We start from the raw sequence: 17,939 nt of genomic DNA, 5'->3' as shown, positions 1-17,939 counted from the left end.
AATATTTTACATTATACTGGCAAGGGAGAGAATAAAATTTCAGCAAATCAGTTCTTAAAAACATTTATTACAATCTGGAAATATTGCTTAGTATTAGCGCAATCGACTACAGATCGAATGATCCTTTGCATATTTTAAAACTAAACAATAATCAGAAATGACTTTTCCAGGACAGTCATCGTCAAACCCAAATATCAGTTGTCATAATATTGTAAACAAAGACAGAGAAATTCTATGAACGACATTATAATTCTTCTTTTTATTTTTTTTTAAATTAGTCTGCCGGACAAATTATTCCTCATGATATATAATAATCATTAGAGTATAGTAATACATACGTTAAAATATAATATTTAAACATATTGTACAACCGGCCAACGCCGGGCTGCCAGCTAATATATATATATATATATATATATATATATATATATATATATATATATATATATGTGTGTGTGTGTGTGTGTGTGTGTGTGTGTGTGAAAATATGTGAAACTAAATAAAATAAAAAGCAAACAAAATCAAATAAAAAAAAAACTAACCCATGTAACTTGAAGTTCCACATATTGACATTTTATTCAGATTTGGCGTAATCACTTTGGAAAGACCAAAATCGGCTGCAAAAAAAAAAAGAAAGAAAGAAAGAAAAGAAAATAATGTTTATGTGAGATAAAATATAAATCCAAATTAAAATTTCTTAATTCTGATTGGATAAAGAGGTCATGTGATCAGATTAACATTCAAAGTGATCAATTGGAATATCAAACCAACAGGAAATTCCCTCAGCCTTTGTTGAACCAAGTAAAAGGTTTAAAAGGAAATTAAAGACGAATAAAATGAGAAAGGGATGCAACTGTTTATGATGCGAACCAACTTGAATTCTTGTTACGCACTTAAGTTAAATCTCATACCAATAGGAAAACAACAAAACGTTTTCCTCCAAGGTCTGTATCAACAATAGATTACAGTATGCTAACATGATTAAACTGGGCCACTCTTGTCTAACAGGTTTGAGGGTACCGGTTTGACAGTTTGTCTGACTGTTGTATTCTGACTGACAGTACAGGAGCACTAACTCTTTGGTAGAGCTTAGAGCAGATGCTCTATCATTAATTGTATAATATCAGTATGGTTGTAGTGCCATGCCGCACATGGAAAAGGGCCTAGCACTCATCTCTAGTAGGTATTCCTGAGACCACATTGCTGTGGACGAGGAGTCGGCTGATGGTCCACTTGTGTTGCAAGATGGTAACAATGCACATCCAATTTACCTATCATTCCTCACCCTAAACTTAAACTATAGAAATGACAGCTCAATTCAAAATAACGATCAAACCAGACACACACTTGAGCAATGTTTCACATTTACAAATATCTGTGGACTTAGAACTAACTTAGACGAGCTAGAATTCTCCTAGTAAACTCCCTGGATATCTTAGTGCTAAGAGAAACTAACTTACACTTCTCCATCCCTTCAAACCACTTTAACATGTCTGATTATTTTCTACTTTGCCATAAGAACTTTGCCAGACACATGCACAGATTTTCCTCTGCCGACAGAAACCACACTAGTTGATCTGAAAATCACTCCTTCTCAAGTACATGATATAAAAATCCCAGACACCTCAAAAACATGTAGACCTGATCTCATCTCGGCTGTACTATTAAAAAAATGCTCTGCTGCGGTTGCTCCAATTCTCTCCAAACTTTTCAAAAATTCCTTAATAAATCTTGCTTTCCTGACTGCTGGAAAACCGCTTCTGTGGTACCAGTTCACAAGGATTCTGACGAAAGAACTGACCCATTAAATTATTGTTGCATTAGCCTCCTCCCTCTTTTCGCCCAAATATTTGAGTCCATAATAAATCAAACTTTAGATCACCACCTCGCAGCTGCTAAACTTCTGTCCGCCCAACTGTATGGCTGTAATCTGGTTTATCTGATCAGGCTAAAATTTTGCATACCAATAACTGTCATCAAAGAGCATCAGACACATATATCAAATTTGGAAAAATTGGAAATTGACATTCCATAAAAGTTCAACCATAACCGAAATTATCACGGTCAAGGTCACATAAGATGTGAGTCTTTATGTAGCAAGTTTCTACAATGAACAGAACCATATGGATTATTAAAATCATGACTTTCACCTTTTCTGTGACCCTGATATCTCAAAATTAAATCAGTCCAAATTTTTACAGTTCCCAATATTTGGACCAAGTATGGTGACAATTGGTCAAGCGATGTGAACGCTAGGCTGTACACAATCATTAACTGACCACCAAATAAAGTCGACCTAAAGCAAAATCTCCTTTGGGTAAAAAAGTTGTTTTGAATTGAAAAGAAATAAGCTTACCAATTTTAAGAATGGCACCTTCTTCTCTTGTTAAATAAAGTAAGTTTTCAGGCTTGAAGAAATAAAGAACAAAGAATTAATTCTATCATCAACATTAAAAACTACCAATAAAAAGAGGTAGACACATTTTTAAACAGCGTGATTAGATTTGGTACTTGATAGCATTTCCTGCAGGAATTCTTATATTTTTTACAGTCTATTAGAATATGTTTGAGTGTGAGTTGTTGATCGTAGAAGATGCGCCAATTACGACTGTGTGTGTGTGTGTGTGTGTAATGTTAGTTTTGTAGTTTAAATATGTAAGTAAATCTACGCTTTGCTTGATTAGCATTGCTGATTTTGAAAGAAAAACAAAGAATTATTTTAATAACATACGAGACGGTGAATGTAGACTTTAAACATGTTCGTCGTTTGTTTGATAACCGTCGATGATTTTGAATGAAGCACAAAACTACGAAAAGGAAGGAAAAAATAAAGTAAATAAGTAAAAGGTAAAGCGTTCTTTAGCGGTGATGTCTTAATAATACTAAATAAATAAAATTCCCAATCCGGAAGTCACATGGTTTCATCAAATTCTGCTGTAGTCACCTTTGACCTCTAAGATGTCATCCAAACTTTTCCATTCAAATAAGTTATGTAATAATAACGACTATGCGGCGTTTAATGGATTACAATTTTACCTGTTCATATTTGACTTTTAATTGAAACATTCTAGTGTTTACATCAATTTAAAAAAAATAACTTTAAATTGAGGAGGCAAAAAGAAAGTCCGCAGCAACAAATTTGCTTAAAACCAGCTTAAATTATCGCCCCTAAATCAGTTTAAAATATCCACCAACAGGCAACAAAACATCTCTAATTGTAATTGTTGTTGTTCCAGGTTATACAACGTAACATTTAGTCCATATTCCATGACTTTCTCTTAGTGATCGTCAGGAGCTCATTAATCTTCACCTTTCTGGTTTATACAATCGAGAAATCGACCGCAGAAATGTGAAATGTGATGAGAAAACGGTACGAAAGACTGCAAAAGCACCAAAACACCGGCAGTGTTCTTGATGCCCCTAACCCGACGGTCGTACTAAGGTTACTTTTAATAGGGAAGACAATGCTATCAAGATTCGCAACCTAAGAATCAGATTTGAAACGGTTCCCCAAATCCAACAGCAGTGCAATCTTGTTAAAAAGGGCTTTCTTTCTACTGTCAAGAACAGATTAAAGGAATTTAATTAGCGAGGATATGTTGCAAGACGCAAGCCAATGATTTCTGTAAAGAACAGAAAGCGCCGTCTGGACTTTGTCAGATGCAATGAAGATGATGACTCTTCGTATTAGTCAAAAGTGCTTTTTAGCAACAAAAGCAAGTTCAATAGGCTAGGCAGTGATGGTAGGCAGTACATCCGTCGGGGGAAAGATCAAGAATTAAACCCTAGGTGCTCAGTTTCAATGCTGCAAGGTGGTGGAGGTTCAGTTTTGGTGTGGGGTATTATTAGTACCAATGGTCCAGGGCCCATAGTTCGCTTGAAAGGCCGAATTAATTCGCCCAAATACATTAATATGTTGACTGAGCATTTTCTACCCTACTTTGGTCGGAATTTGGATGATAATCCCATCTTCATGCAGGGTAATGCTCCCATTCACACAGCTGGTAATGTCAAGAGGTTCCTGAAAGAGCATAATATTCCGTGTTTGGATTGGCCTGCACAATCTCCAGACCTCAATCCTGTCGAAAACGTATGGCTTTACATCAAGCAACAGCTACGCATTGATAATATTTCAAATTTGGAAGAACTTTGGACAAAAATTAAAGTAGAAATTAAAGAAAGTAAAAATTAAAGAAAAGTGGAATGCCCTTTCCCCGAAGTATTGCTGCAGTCTAATTCAAGGAATTCCCAAAAGATTGTAGGCTGTCAAATTGCAGAAGGGCCATGCGACTAAGTATTAACTAGTTCATTGTGTTCCTGTTGTATTTGTATTGCATTAATGTCCTAAAGTTACATTTAAATAACAATTTTCCTTTGTGCGGACTTTCTTTTTGCTTCCTCAATTTGAAGTTATTTTTTAAATTGACGTGAACACTAGAATATTTCAATTAAAACTCAAATATGAACAGGTAAAATTATAGAAGAATAAAAGGCCAATCAAATGAGGTATAGTTTGTTTAAACAGTTACATTAAATTTAGCTTAAATTTGCAGTTTTTGAAAAAAGTACAAGTGTGGACTTTCTTTTTGCCGCCTGTGTATGTATTTTATTAGAAACAGCTTCAGACAAAGCATGAAGCAACTTGATATAAACAGCTAAAAAAAAATACCACTTTAAAGACAACAAAAACAATGGTACGTGTTATATGGATAGAAAACACCAATGCTTTCATCTTTTTTTAAAATCGCGCATGGAATACAAAAACTAAATGCAAAACTAAGGCAGTGAGAATTACAAGACTTTCAAAAGTAATATCAAATTTGTATGCCCGATTCTGATTTTTTAAACAGTTCTATGTTTTCTCTTCTATTTATTAGTTGATGTTTGTGATATTTGTTGGCAATGTTTTTCACTAAGTAATCCATGTAAAAACAATATTAAAATGATTGTGTTAATCCATATGAAAACAATATTAAAATGATTGTGTTAATCCATATGAAAACAATATTGAAATGATTGTGTTAATCCATATGAAAACAATATTGAAATGATTGTGTTAATCCATGTAAAAACAATATTAAAATGATTGTATTAATCCATATGAAAACAATATTGAAATGATTGTGTTAATCCATATGAAAACAATATTGAAATGATTGTGTTAATCCATGTAAAAACAATATTAAAATGATTGTATTAATCCATATGAAAACAATATTGAAATGATTGTGTTAATCCATATGAAAACAATAGTGAAATGATTGTGTTAATCCATATGAAAACAATATTGAAATGATTGTGTTAATCCATATGAAAACAATATTGAAATGATTGTGTTAATCCATGTAAAAACAATATTAAAATGATTGTATTAATCCATATGAAAACAATATTGAAATGATTGTGTTAATCCATATGAAAACAATAGTGAAATGATTGTGTTAATCTATATGAAAACAATATTAAAATGATTGTGTTAATCCATATGAAAACAATATTGAAATGATTGTGTTAATCCATATGAAAACAATATTAAAATGATTGTGTTAATCCATATGAAAACAATATTGAAATGATTGCTGCTAATCTATGAGAAAATAACATGGTAAGGATTGTTGTTTATTAATACGAGGGACGTGCAATAAGTTACGCCCCTGACCCACTTCCAGTTGTCTGATCTAGCTGAAATTTTTGCATGTGCAATGATTTATATCTCTACGGGTTATGTGGTAAATTACAGCGCTGAACTAATTGTGGTTTCTGTTTTACAGGTGTTTGAACTGAGTCAGGTGTAAAATGAAGCCTGTTGAATGTTGAGCAGTGATCCGGTTTTTGTATTTGAAAGGACGCACACCACAGGAGACTTTTGATGAAATGAAATAAACTTATGGTGATAATGCCCCATCATATGATCTTGTAAAACGCTAGCATCGTTAATTCAAACATGGCCGGAAGTCTGTAGAAACACCTCCCAGACTTGGTCGCCCCCTTCTGCCATTGACGAGGCATCTATCCGTCAAGTTGAGGCTGCCATTTTGGAAGATCGGTGCATTACTATTCGCCAAATAGCCCAAGATGTCAAGATTAGTACAGGGTCTGTGGAAATTATCATTCATGACCATTTGCATATGCATAAGGTGTCTGCCAGATGGATTCTCAGGTTGCTCACACCATTCCAGAAGCGAGAACGTGTTGAGTGCTCGAGGATGAATTTGGAGATGTGCCAAGAAGATGAGTCAAAGTTTTTCAAAACACTGATTACACAGGATGAAACCTGGGTCCATCACTATGATCCAGAGATCAAAGCCCAATCAATGCAGTGGAAGCACTTGGACTCACCATCTCCAAAGAAGACAAGGGTGCAGCCCTCCGCTGGCAAGGTCATACTCACAGTCTTCTGGGACCAGGACGGAGTAGTGATGACAGATTTCCTGGCAAAGGGTACCACAATTACAGGAGCCTATTATGCTTCACTTTTGAGGAAATTAAGGGAAGCTATCAAAATCAAGAGGCGGGGCAAGATCAGCAAAGGTATTCTCCTCCTGCAGGACAACGCTCTAGTCCACAACTCACATGTCGCCAGATCAGAAACACGGGCGTGTGGTTATGAAATCCTTCCCCATCCTCTCTACTCTCCTGACCTTGCACCCTCTGACTTTCACCTCTTCCCAGCCATGAAGTTGCTTTTGAAAGGAAAGTGTTTCTCAGATGATGCAGCCTTGATTTCTGAAGTTACGTCGTGGTTGGAGGACCAACCTTGGGTGTTCTACAAAAACGGTCTCCAGAGCTGCATCAAACGATGGGAGAAATGCATAACTCTGGGTGGTTCCTATGTAGAGAAAGACTAATAACTGTGCCAAGTTTCGTTGCTCTACTGCTATGGGAAGTGGGTCAGGGGCATTACTTATTGCACGCCCCTCGTATGAAAATGAAATTTAAATGATTGTTGTTAAATCATGTAAAAAAAATATTGATAATCCATATAAAAAAACTGAAATAGTTATTGTTGATCATATAACAATACTTTGAAATGATTGTTGTAAACCAACATAAAAATTATATTGGAACGATTGTATTTAATCTATATGAAAATAATATTGAATTGATTGTATTTAATCCATATGAAAATAATATTGAATTGATTGTTGTAAATTCATGTGAAAATAAAACTGAAATAGTTGTTGTTAATCGATCCGACAATAATATTGAAACGATTGTGTTAAATCCACGTAAAAATAATATTGAAATGATTGTATTTAATCAATATAAAGATAATATTAAAATTACTGTTGTTAATTAATCCGTATGAAAATAATAATGAAATACTGTTGTTAATTCGTGTGAAAACAATATTGAAATGATTGGTGTTTATTAATATATATATATATATATATATATATATATATATATATATATATATATATATATAATATTATAATAATTGTTATTAATCTATATAACAATCATACTGAAATGATTGTTAGTCTATGTAAAAATAATACTGAAACGATTGTTGTTAAACCATATGAATATAATATTGAAATCATTGTTGTTAATCTATATGAATATGTTCAAATGATTGTTGTTAATTCATATGACAATAATATTGAAATGGTTGTTGTTTATCAATATGAAAAAAATACTGAAATAATTGTTGTTTATCCATTGGAAATAATATTGAAATGATTGTTGTTAGGTACCTTTTACGCCCAAATAGTGATATTGTTGTTAGCCACCTTTTACGCCCAAATAGTGATATGCCTTGTTTGGAGTGTAGGTATGTAAAAAAATATTGAAAAAACTGCAAACAAATAAGATTGATTTATTCTGTCACTTGCCACTATATCTTAGTGCCCCAGTTTTGGTTGTTGTTAGCACGTTCCCCCTGCATGGCCATGGTTTAACCGCAGAGGGATACATAAGCAACCAGAATGCAAATCCATCATTCCCTTCCTTTTCACTCTCTCTTTTTCGTCCGGACAGCATGGGATAAGCACATGTTATTTCCCCTTTCTGTAAATGAGAGGGGGGCATTCCCTCTCCCTCAACACTAGTTAAGGTTAGTTAGTTAGTTTTAAAGAAGTAATGGCGAAAATCAATTGTATGATCAGTAAATTGTATGTTAATATTGTAATATATGTTGTATAAATTTTATAAAATAAATAGTTAATTATATTTCTCATATATATTGCAACCAGTGTTGTGTGTTTTTTGTGCCTGCCATAAATGTCTTATGTCGAATGAAGCAGCTCTGAGGACAAGGAAGATTCCAGCCAGAATGCCATCGGAGATCAAGACGTTTTCCAGTGAAAAGAAGGAGCCACTCAGCCACATCCAACATCTTAGGTATTCTTTTCCTATTGATACTCAGACCCTAACCACTGGTCCATCGTCACATCATCATGGGACCGTTTCTAAGACATTTAGTGTAACAGTGACCGGCTGATCGTGTCAGAGTCATATGGCATGCAAAAACGTGTAAGAAATTCACTCAAATCTTGTCGTTATATCTACTGTGTTTTGTGGATGATTGGGGTTAGAAACGAACTTAAATGTTTTATAGGTTTGTGATATAGGGTAGGTATAATAACGCAGGTAGAAAAGGCTGAGAAAGATGCATTTCTGAGGTTAAGATGAGGTAGGGACAACACCTTGCCTAAGGGCATCCGAGGTAATGGAGTGTTATAAATACATAAATAAAACAGTAGATGTATGTATGTGTGTCTCCGTGTTAAAATATTTAACCGATAAACTTCAACTATTGGTCACATAACACTGAAATTAACAAGGTTGGTTGGTTGTTTTTGTTTTACGGCATATCAACCCTTTTCAGGTTATTTAATGCCGAATCCAAAGATTTTTTTAATAGAATATATTTGTTTTCACGTCGGTTTCTATTTAACCCATAATTGGGACCCTAACAGGTACTACCACTCCGGGTCAGAGTGGACCTGGGAGCAATGGTAATTAAAGGATGGCTCCACACTCCCCAAAGCCCACAAGCTGGGGCCTCACCACTGGATATAGTTTAAGGTCATATCCAGGACCCCCATTGAGGGACTTTTGCCTTCTGCAGGGAGGCAGTCGGCGTATTCTAATGCCCCACCGACAGGGCCGAAATTAACAGGAAATAGTAATCAAACAGTAAGGATGGTTTATAACGAGTAAAATGTTAGTTTGGATAAATGAATAATGCATACAGAAATATTTCAGTAAGTTGCAATGCAAAATGTTTATTTCAACTCGCTGAAAAAATATTTATTACTTTTGCGCATATGCAAATTCATTCATAGCTTGAAGTGGTTTAATTTTAAATTATTGTTATCTATCTGTTGAAAGCTCAAATGGTAGAAAATACGACTGGAGTGTGAAATGTGTTGGTTTCGATTCAAGCTGTTGGCACTCAAGTCATTTTATTTAACTTTTTAAATCAGGTACAAGATAATATTCAATAAAGAATTGGCTTTGTAATAATAAATAGAAATCTGCATAAATTGAAAGTAAGCATATTTTATGGCTGGCCAACGAAAGGCGGCACGACTTACTAGAAAAAGATGAAAAATTGAACATTGGTATCTTATAAAAGAAGAAAAAAAGATAAATAAATCCATACCTTTAAATCTCTGTGTATTACATGATTTTCATGAAGGTACTGGAAAATAATTAATAAAAAAAAATGATACAAAGAAAAATTTCTTTCCACTCCTAAAATGAACAAAAAAGCAATCTCTATTTATATACACAGTCATGTATGTTTGTTTATATATTTCAATGTATGCGTATATGTTTATATATTTTGATATATGCGTATATGTTTTTATATTTCAATGTATGCGTATATGTTTTTATATTTCAATGTATGCGTATATGTTTTTATATTTTAATATATGTATATATGTTTATATATTTTGATATATGTGTATATGTTTTTATATTTCAGTGTATGCGTATATGTTTTTATATTTCAATGTATACGTATATGTTTTTATATTTCAATGTATACGTATATGTTTATATATTTAATATATGTGTATATGTTTATATATTTCAATGTATGCGTATATGTTTTTATATTTTAATATATGTGTATATGTTTATATATTTCAATGTATGCGTATATGTTTTTATATTTCAATGTATGCGTATATGTTTTTATATTTTCATGTATGCGTATATGTTTATATATTTTAATATATGTATATATGTTTTTATATTTTAATATATGTGTATATGTTTTTATATTTTGATATATGTGTATATGTTTATATATTTTGATATATGTGTATATGTTTATATATTTTAATATATGTATATATGTTTATATATTTTAATATATGTGTATATGTTTTTATATTTTAATATATGTATATATGTTTTTATATTTCAATGTATGCGTATATGTTTTTATATTTCAATGTATGCGTATATGTTTTTATATTTCAATGTATGCGTATATGTTTATATATTTTAATGTGTGCGTATATGTTTTTATATTTCAATGTATGCGTATATGTTTATATATTTTAATATATGTATATATGTTTTTATATTTTAATATATGTGAATATGTTTTTATATTTTAATATATGTATATATGTTTATATATTTTAATATATTCGTATATGTTTTTATATTTCAATGTATGCGTATATGTTTTTATATTTCAATGTATGCGTATATGTTTTTATATTTTAATGTATGCGTATGTGTTTTTATATTTTAATGTATGTGTATATGTTTTTATATTTCAATGTATGCGTATATGTTGATATACTTTAATATATGCGTATATGTTTTTATATTTTAATATATGTAAATATGTTTTTATATTTTAATGTATGCGTATATGTTTTTATATTTTCATGTATGCGTATATGTTTATATATTTTAATATATGTGTATATGTTTATATATTTTAATATATGTGTATATGTTTTTATATTTCAATGTATGCGTATATGTTTTTATATTTCAATGTATGCGTATATGTTTTTATATTTCAATATATGCGTATATGTTTTTATATTTTAATGTATGCGTATATGTTTTTATATTTTAATGTATGCGTAAATGTTTTTATATTTCAATGTATGCGTAGATGTTTATATATTTTAATGTATGCGTAAATGTTTTTATATTTCAATGTATGTGTATATGTTTATATATTTTAATGTATGCGTATATGTTTATATATTTAAATGTATGCGTATATGTTTTTATATTTCAATGTATGCGTATATGTTTATATATTTTAATGTATGCGTATATGTTTTTATATTTTCATGTATGCGTATATGTTTATATATTTTAATATATGTATATATGTTTTTATATTTTAATATATGTGTATATGTTTTTATATTTTGATATATGTGTATATGTTTATATATGTTGATATATGTGTATATGTTTATATATTTTAATATATGTATATATGTTTTTATATTTCAATGTATGCGTATATGTTTTTATATTTCAATGTATGCGTATATGTTTTTATATTTCAATGTATGCGTATATGTTTATATATTTTAATGTATGCGTATGTGTTTTTATATTTTAATATATGTATATATGTTTATATATTTTAATATATGTGTATATGTTTTTATATTTAAATGTATGCGTATATGTTTTTATATTTCAATGTATGCGTATATGTTTATATATTTTAATGTATGCGTATGTGTTTTTATATTTCAATGTATGCGCATATGTTTTTATATTTTAATATATATATATATGTTTTTATATTTCAATGTATGCGTATATGTTTATATATTTTAATATATGTATATATGTTTTTATATTTCAATGTATGCGTATATGTTTTTATATTTCAATGTATGCGTAGATGTTTATATATTTTAATGTATGCGTATATGTTTTAATATTTAAATGTATGCGTATATGTTTTTATATTTCAATGTATGCGTATATGTTTATATATTTTAATGTATGCGTATATGTTTTTATATTTCAATGTATGCGTATATGTTTATATATTTTAATGTATGCGTATATGTTTTTATATTTCAATGTATGCGTATATGTTTATATATTTTAATGTATGCGTATATGTTTTTATATTTCAATGTATGCGTATATGTTTATATATTTTATTATATGTATATATGTTTATATATTTTAATGTATGCGTATATGTTTGTATATTTAAATGTATGCGTATATGTTTTTTATATTTCAATGTATTCGTATATGTTTATATATTTTATTATATGTGTATATGTTTATATATTTTAATGTATGCGTATATGTTTTTATATTTTAATGTATGCGTATATGTTTATATATTTTAATGTATGCGTATATGTTTTTATATTTCAATGTATGCGTATATGTTTGTATATTTTAATGTATGCGTATATGTTTTTATATTTAAACGTATGCGTATATGTTTTTATATTTCAATGTATGCGTATATGTTTATATATTTTATTATATGTGTATATGTTTATATATTTTAACGTATGCGTATATGTTTTTATATTTCAATGTATTCGTATATGTTTATATATTTTATTATATGTGTATATGTTTATATATTTTAACGTATGCGTATATGTTTTTATATTTCAATGTATGCGTATATGTTTATATATTTTAACGTATGCGTATATGTTTATATATTTAAATGTATGCGTATATGTTTTTATATTTCAATGTATGCGTATACGTTTATATATTTTAATATATGTGTATATGTTTTTATATTTTAATATATGTATATATGTTTATATATTTTAATATATGTGTATATGTTTTTATATTTAAATGTATGCGTATATGTTTTTATATTTCAATGTATGCGTATATGTTTATAAATTTTAATGTATGCGTATGTGTTTTTTTTTATTTCAATGTATGCGCATATGTTTTTATATTTTAATATAAGTATACATGTTTTTATATTTCAATGTATGCGTATATGTTTATATATTTTAATATATGTATATATGTTTTTATATTTCAATGTATGCGTATATGTTTTTATATTTCAATGTATGCGTAGATGTTTATATATTTTAATGTATGCGTATATGTTTTTATATTTCAATGTATGCGTATATGTTTATATATTTTAATGTATGCGTATATGTTTATATATTTTTATGTATGCGTATGGGTTTTTATATTTCAATGTATGCGCATATGTTTTTATATTTTAATATATGTATATATGTTTTTATATTTCAATGTATGCGTAGATGTTTATATATTTTAATGTATGCGTATATGTTTTTATATTTCAATGTATGCGTATATGTTTATATATTTTAATGTATGCGTATGTGTTTTTATATTTCAATGTATGCGCATATGTTTTTATATTTTAATATATATGTATATATGTTTTTATATTTCAATGTATGCGTATATGTTTATATATTTTTATATATGTGTATATGTTTTTATATTTCAATGTATGCGTATATGTTTTTATATTTTCATGTATGCGTATATGTTTATATATTTTAATATATGTATATATGTTTTTATATTTTAATATATGCGTATATGTTTTTATATTTCAATGTATGCGTATATGTTTTTATATTTCAATGTATGCGTATATGTTTTTATATTTTAATATATGCGTATATGTTTTTATATTTCAATGTATGCGTATATGTTTTCATATTTCAATGTATGCGTATATGTTTTTATATTTTAATGTATGCGTATATGTTTTTATATTTAAATGTATGCGTATATGTTTTTATATTTTAATGTATGCGTATATGTTTATATATTTTAATATATGTATATATGTTTTGATATTTTAATGTATGCGTATAAGTTTTTAAATTTCAATGTATGCGTATATGTTTTTATATTTTAATGTATGCGTATATGTTTTTATATTTTAATGTATGCGTATATGTTTTTATATTTCAATGTATGCGTATATGTTTTTATATTTTAATGTATGCGTATATGTTTTTATATTTCAATGTATGCGTATATGTTTATATATTTTAATGTATGCGTATAAGTTTTTAAATTTCAATGTATGCGTATATGTTTATATATTTTAATATATGCGTATATGTTTATATATTTTAATATATGTGTATATGTTTTTATATTTCAATGTATGCGTATATGTTTATATATTTTAATATATGTGTATATGTTTATATATTTTAATGTATGTGTATATGTTTTTATATTTTAATATATGTGTATAAGTTTATATATTTTAATGTATGCGTATATGTTTATATATTTTAATATATGTGTATATGTTTATATATGTTAATGTTTGCGTATATGTTTATATATTTTAATATATGCGTATATGTTTATATATTTTAATATATGTGTATATGTTTTTATATTTCAATGTATGCGTATATGTTTATATATTTTAATATATGTGTATATGTTTATATATTTTAATATATGCGTATATGTTTTTATATTTCAATGTATGCGTATATTTTTTTATATTTCAATGTATGCGTATATGTTTATATATTTTAATATATGTGTATATGTTTATATATTTTAATATGTGTGTATATGTTTTTATATTTAAATGTATGCGTATATGTTTTTCTATTTCAATGTATGCCTATATGTTTTTATATTTTAATGTATGCGTATATGTTTATATATTTTAATGTATGCGTATATGTTTTTATATTTCAATGTATGCGTATATGTTTTTATATTTCAATGTATGCGTAGATGTTTATATATTTTAATGTATGCGTATGTGTTTATATATTTCAATGTATTCGTATATGTTTTTATATTTTAATGTATGTGTATATGTTTTTTTTATTTCAATGTATGCGTATATGTTTATATATTTTAATATATGTGTATATGTTTTTATATTTCAATGTATGCGTATATGTTTTTATATTTCAATGTATGCGTATATGTTTTTATATTTCAATGTATGCGTATATGTTTATATATTTTAATATATGTGTATATGTTTATATATTTTAATATGTGTGTATATGTTTTTATATTTCAATGTATGCGTATATGTTTATATATTTTAATGAATGCGTATATGTTTTTATATTTTAATGTATGCGTATATGTTTTTATATTTTAATGTATGTGTATATGTTTTTATATTTCAATGTATTCGTATATGTTTATATATTTTAATGTACGTTTATATGTTCATATATTTTAATGTATGTGTATATGTTTTTATATTTCAATGAATGCGTATATGTTTATATATTTTAATGTATGTGTATATGTTTATATATTTCAATGTATTCGTATATGTTTATATATTTTAATATATGTGTATATGTTTTTATATTTCAATGTATGCGTATATGTTTTTATATTTTAATGTATGTGTATATGTTTTTATATTTCAATGTATGCGTATATGTTTATATATTTTAATATATGTGTATATGTTTTTATATTTCAATGTATGCGTATATGTTTTTATATTTTAATATATGTGTATATGTTTTTATATTTTAATGTATGCGTATATGTTTTTATATTTCAATGTATGCGTATATGTTTATATATTTTAATGTATTCGTAAATGTTTTTATATTTTAATATATGTGTATATGTTTATATATTTTGATGTATGCGTATATGTTTTTATATTTTAATGTATGCCTATATGTTTTTATATTTCAATTTATGCGTATATGTTTATATATTTTTATATATCTGTATATGTTTTTATATTTTAATGTATGCGTATATGTTTTTATATTTTAATGTATGCGTATATGTTTGTATATTTTAATGTATTCGTATATGTTTTTATATTTCAATGTATGCGTATATGTTTTTATATTTCAATGTATTCGTATATGTTTTTATATCTTAATGTATACGTATATGTTTATATATTTCAATGTATGCGTATATGTTTTTATATTTTAATGTATGCGTATATGTTTTTATATTTAATACATGTGTATATGTTTATATATTTTAACATATGCGTATATGTTTTTATATTTTACTGTATGAGTATATTTGTTGAAATTTTTTAAACGCTTTTTAGGTTGTTTTAATATGGAGACAACCTTTCATTTAAAAATTCGAATATTTCAGATTTACATTAATTTTGATTCATATTAATTTAGACACCAATTAAGCAAGATTTTTTAATTTCAATCTCTTCTCAAGATCCTTTAACTTTAATAATTAAATTTTAGATATTTTCTAGAATAAAAATCATATAATGGATTTTTATCAAAATTGAAAAAAGATTCTGAACATAATGTTTCGTAGCAATATATCGTGATTTTGATCAGAGAACATAAAATGGTGCACATCTAGGAATTAATCTCACCAAATTTTGGTATTCTATATTTTCTCATTGATGTACAGAAAATATGATTATGTATTATATATGTATTTTTCATGCGGTCATCAGTTCAAGGTTTTAGAGGACTGTAACAAATGCAATATTTTTAAAATTTTACTCTCTTTATATGCATTGATATAAACTATAATCTGTTTAATTAAAAAAGGATAAGAAATTCTATAAAAAGATTTTTCGAGATTTAAATTCTTTAAACGTTCTTTAATTTTACTCATCCTATTGCATAAAATCTGAGCCAAATATGTGTCAATGCGAAATTTGAATATTATGTAGACTTAAAGAGGATGAAAAATCGTATTAACATATAAATAAATTTAATTTTAAGGAGCCATTTAAAGGGTGGTAAATTTTCTGCGGAACTCTTCAATAAAAATGAGAGCACAAAGAAATATGTGACCAAACATCTAAAAGAGAAATTGAAAGCTTTTTGAAATTTTGACGGATATTCGTATTATATTTTGTTTCTTCGGACTACTGTCCTCATATTGAGTTTTGATCAATGCAACCTCTGAGCTTCTTCATGTGTATTTTGTCAAACTTGGGAATCTGCATGGAATTTTGGACGGAACTCTTCATTTAATTCATAGAAGTGGCATGTTCTTGTTCTGTCAGCTATGACCGAGTGGAAATCCTGAGTAATTCTAAAGATTGAACCTTCAACTTCCAAAAAAGTGTCATTCGAAATTGAATTTCAACTCATCACGCTTCAGGACATTTATCGATTAATTGATTTTTTAAAAATATTTTTAATTAATTAAATTTTAATTGACTTTTTAAAAATAATTTTTAATTAATATTTAATTGCTTTTTAATTTATTTTTAATTGCTTTTTAATTTAATACAAATTAAAAAAGAAGTGCGTTGAAAAATGGCTAAATTAAATATGTCTTGATTTAATGGTTTTAAAATATAAACACAGTTTTCGTTTATAATTATCACTATTTTCATAAGCCGAAAATGTAAAAAAATATATATCAGGAATTTATTTAGTGTTTCATTTTTTAAATTTTCCAATAAATCATGATAATAATATTAACTTTTATTCAAGTTTCATTGTGTTAAATTTTTATCTAATGTTTAATCAACGATGGGGGGGGGTCCATAGTGATTGCAAAAGGTCACGAGAAATCTCCATTACCTTTAGTCCTTGAACAATCTGCCGAAAAGCATTAGAAGCATCCTTCTCAGAGTAAGTGCCTCGCTCAACAATCCTGAAAAAAAAATTAATAAAAATAACGTATTTTTATATATTACTATTAAAGATCTCCGTTTCTTTGTGCAAAATCCTTTGAAATTTTTATACAAAATCGGCGACGTCATCATTTTGTGCGTTAATTAAATTGTGTGTAAATTTCACAGATGGCAAAAAGCGTTAAATATGAAGTACGTATTTATTTGGCTGTTGAGCTATTTTTTTGCTCAATAATTCTGACAAAAAAAAAAAACGTATTCTTATATGTTACTATTATTTCCCCATGCACATACTGTTCATATTTGACTTTTAATTAAAGTATCCTAGTGTTTTTAATAAAAATATCCTAGTGTTCACGTCAATTTAAAAAAATTAACTTCAAATTGAAAA

General features: G+C 27.4%; 1 protein-coding gene across 2 annotated transcripts in view; it reads right to left on the bottom strand.

Moving 5' to 3' along the window:
- LOC145270350 (calcium/calmodulin-dependent protein kinase type IV-like) overlaps positions 1–17,939 on the bottom strand; it is a 107,923-nt gene that overhangs the window by 64,575 nt on the left and 25,409 nt on the right. For both annotated transcript variants that reach the window (XM_080126002.1, XM_080126006.1), the window contains exons 5-8: positions 17,496–17,568; positions 9,614–9,652; positions 2,357–2,408; positions 543–617 (exon numbers count right to left, since the gene is read on the bottom strand). In XM_080126002.1, coding sequence (XP_079982128.1) covers positions 543–617; positions 2,357–2,408; positions 9,614–9,652; positions 17,496–17,568 — 239 coding nt within the window. The remainder of the gene's footprint in view (positions 1–542; positions 618–2,356; positions 2,409–9,613; positions 9,653–17,495; positions 17,569–17,939) is intronic.

The sequence above is a fragment of the Euprymna scolopes genome, chromosome 4 (assembly GCF_053919585.1).
Source record: "Euprymna scolopes isolate OS-2025 chromosome 4, ASM5391958v1, whole genome shotgun sequence".
Classification (NCBI taxonomy): domain Eukaryota; kingdom Metazoa; phylum Mollusca; class Cephalopoda; order Sepiida; family Sepiolidae; genus Euprymna; species Euprymna scolopes.
Note: the sequence above shows the minus strand (reverse complement) of the source record. Positions and strands in the feature narration are given on the sequence as shown.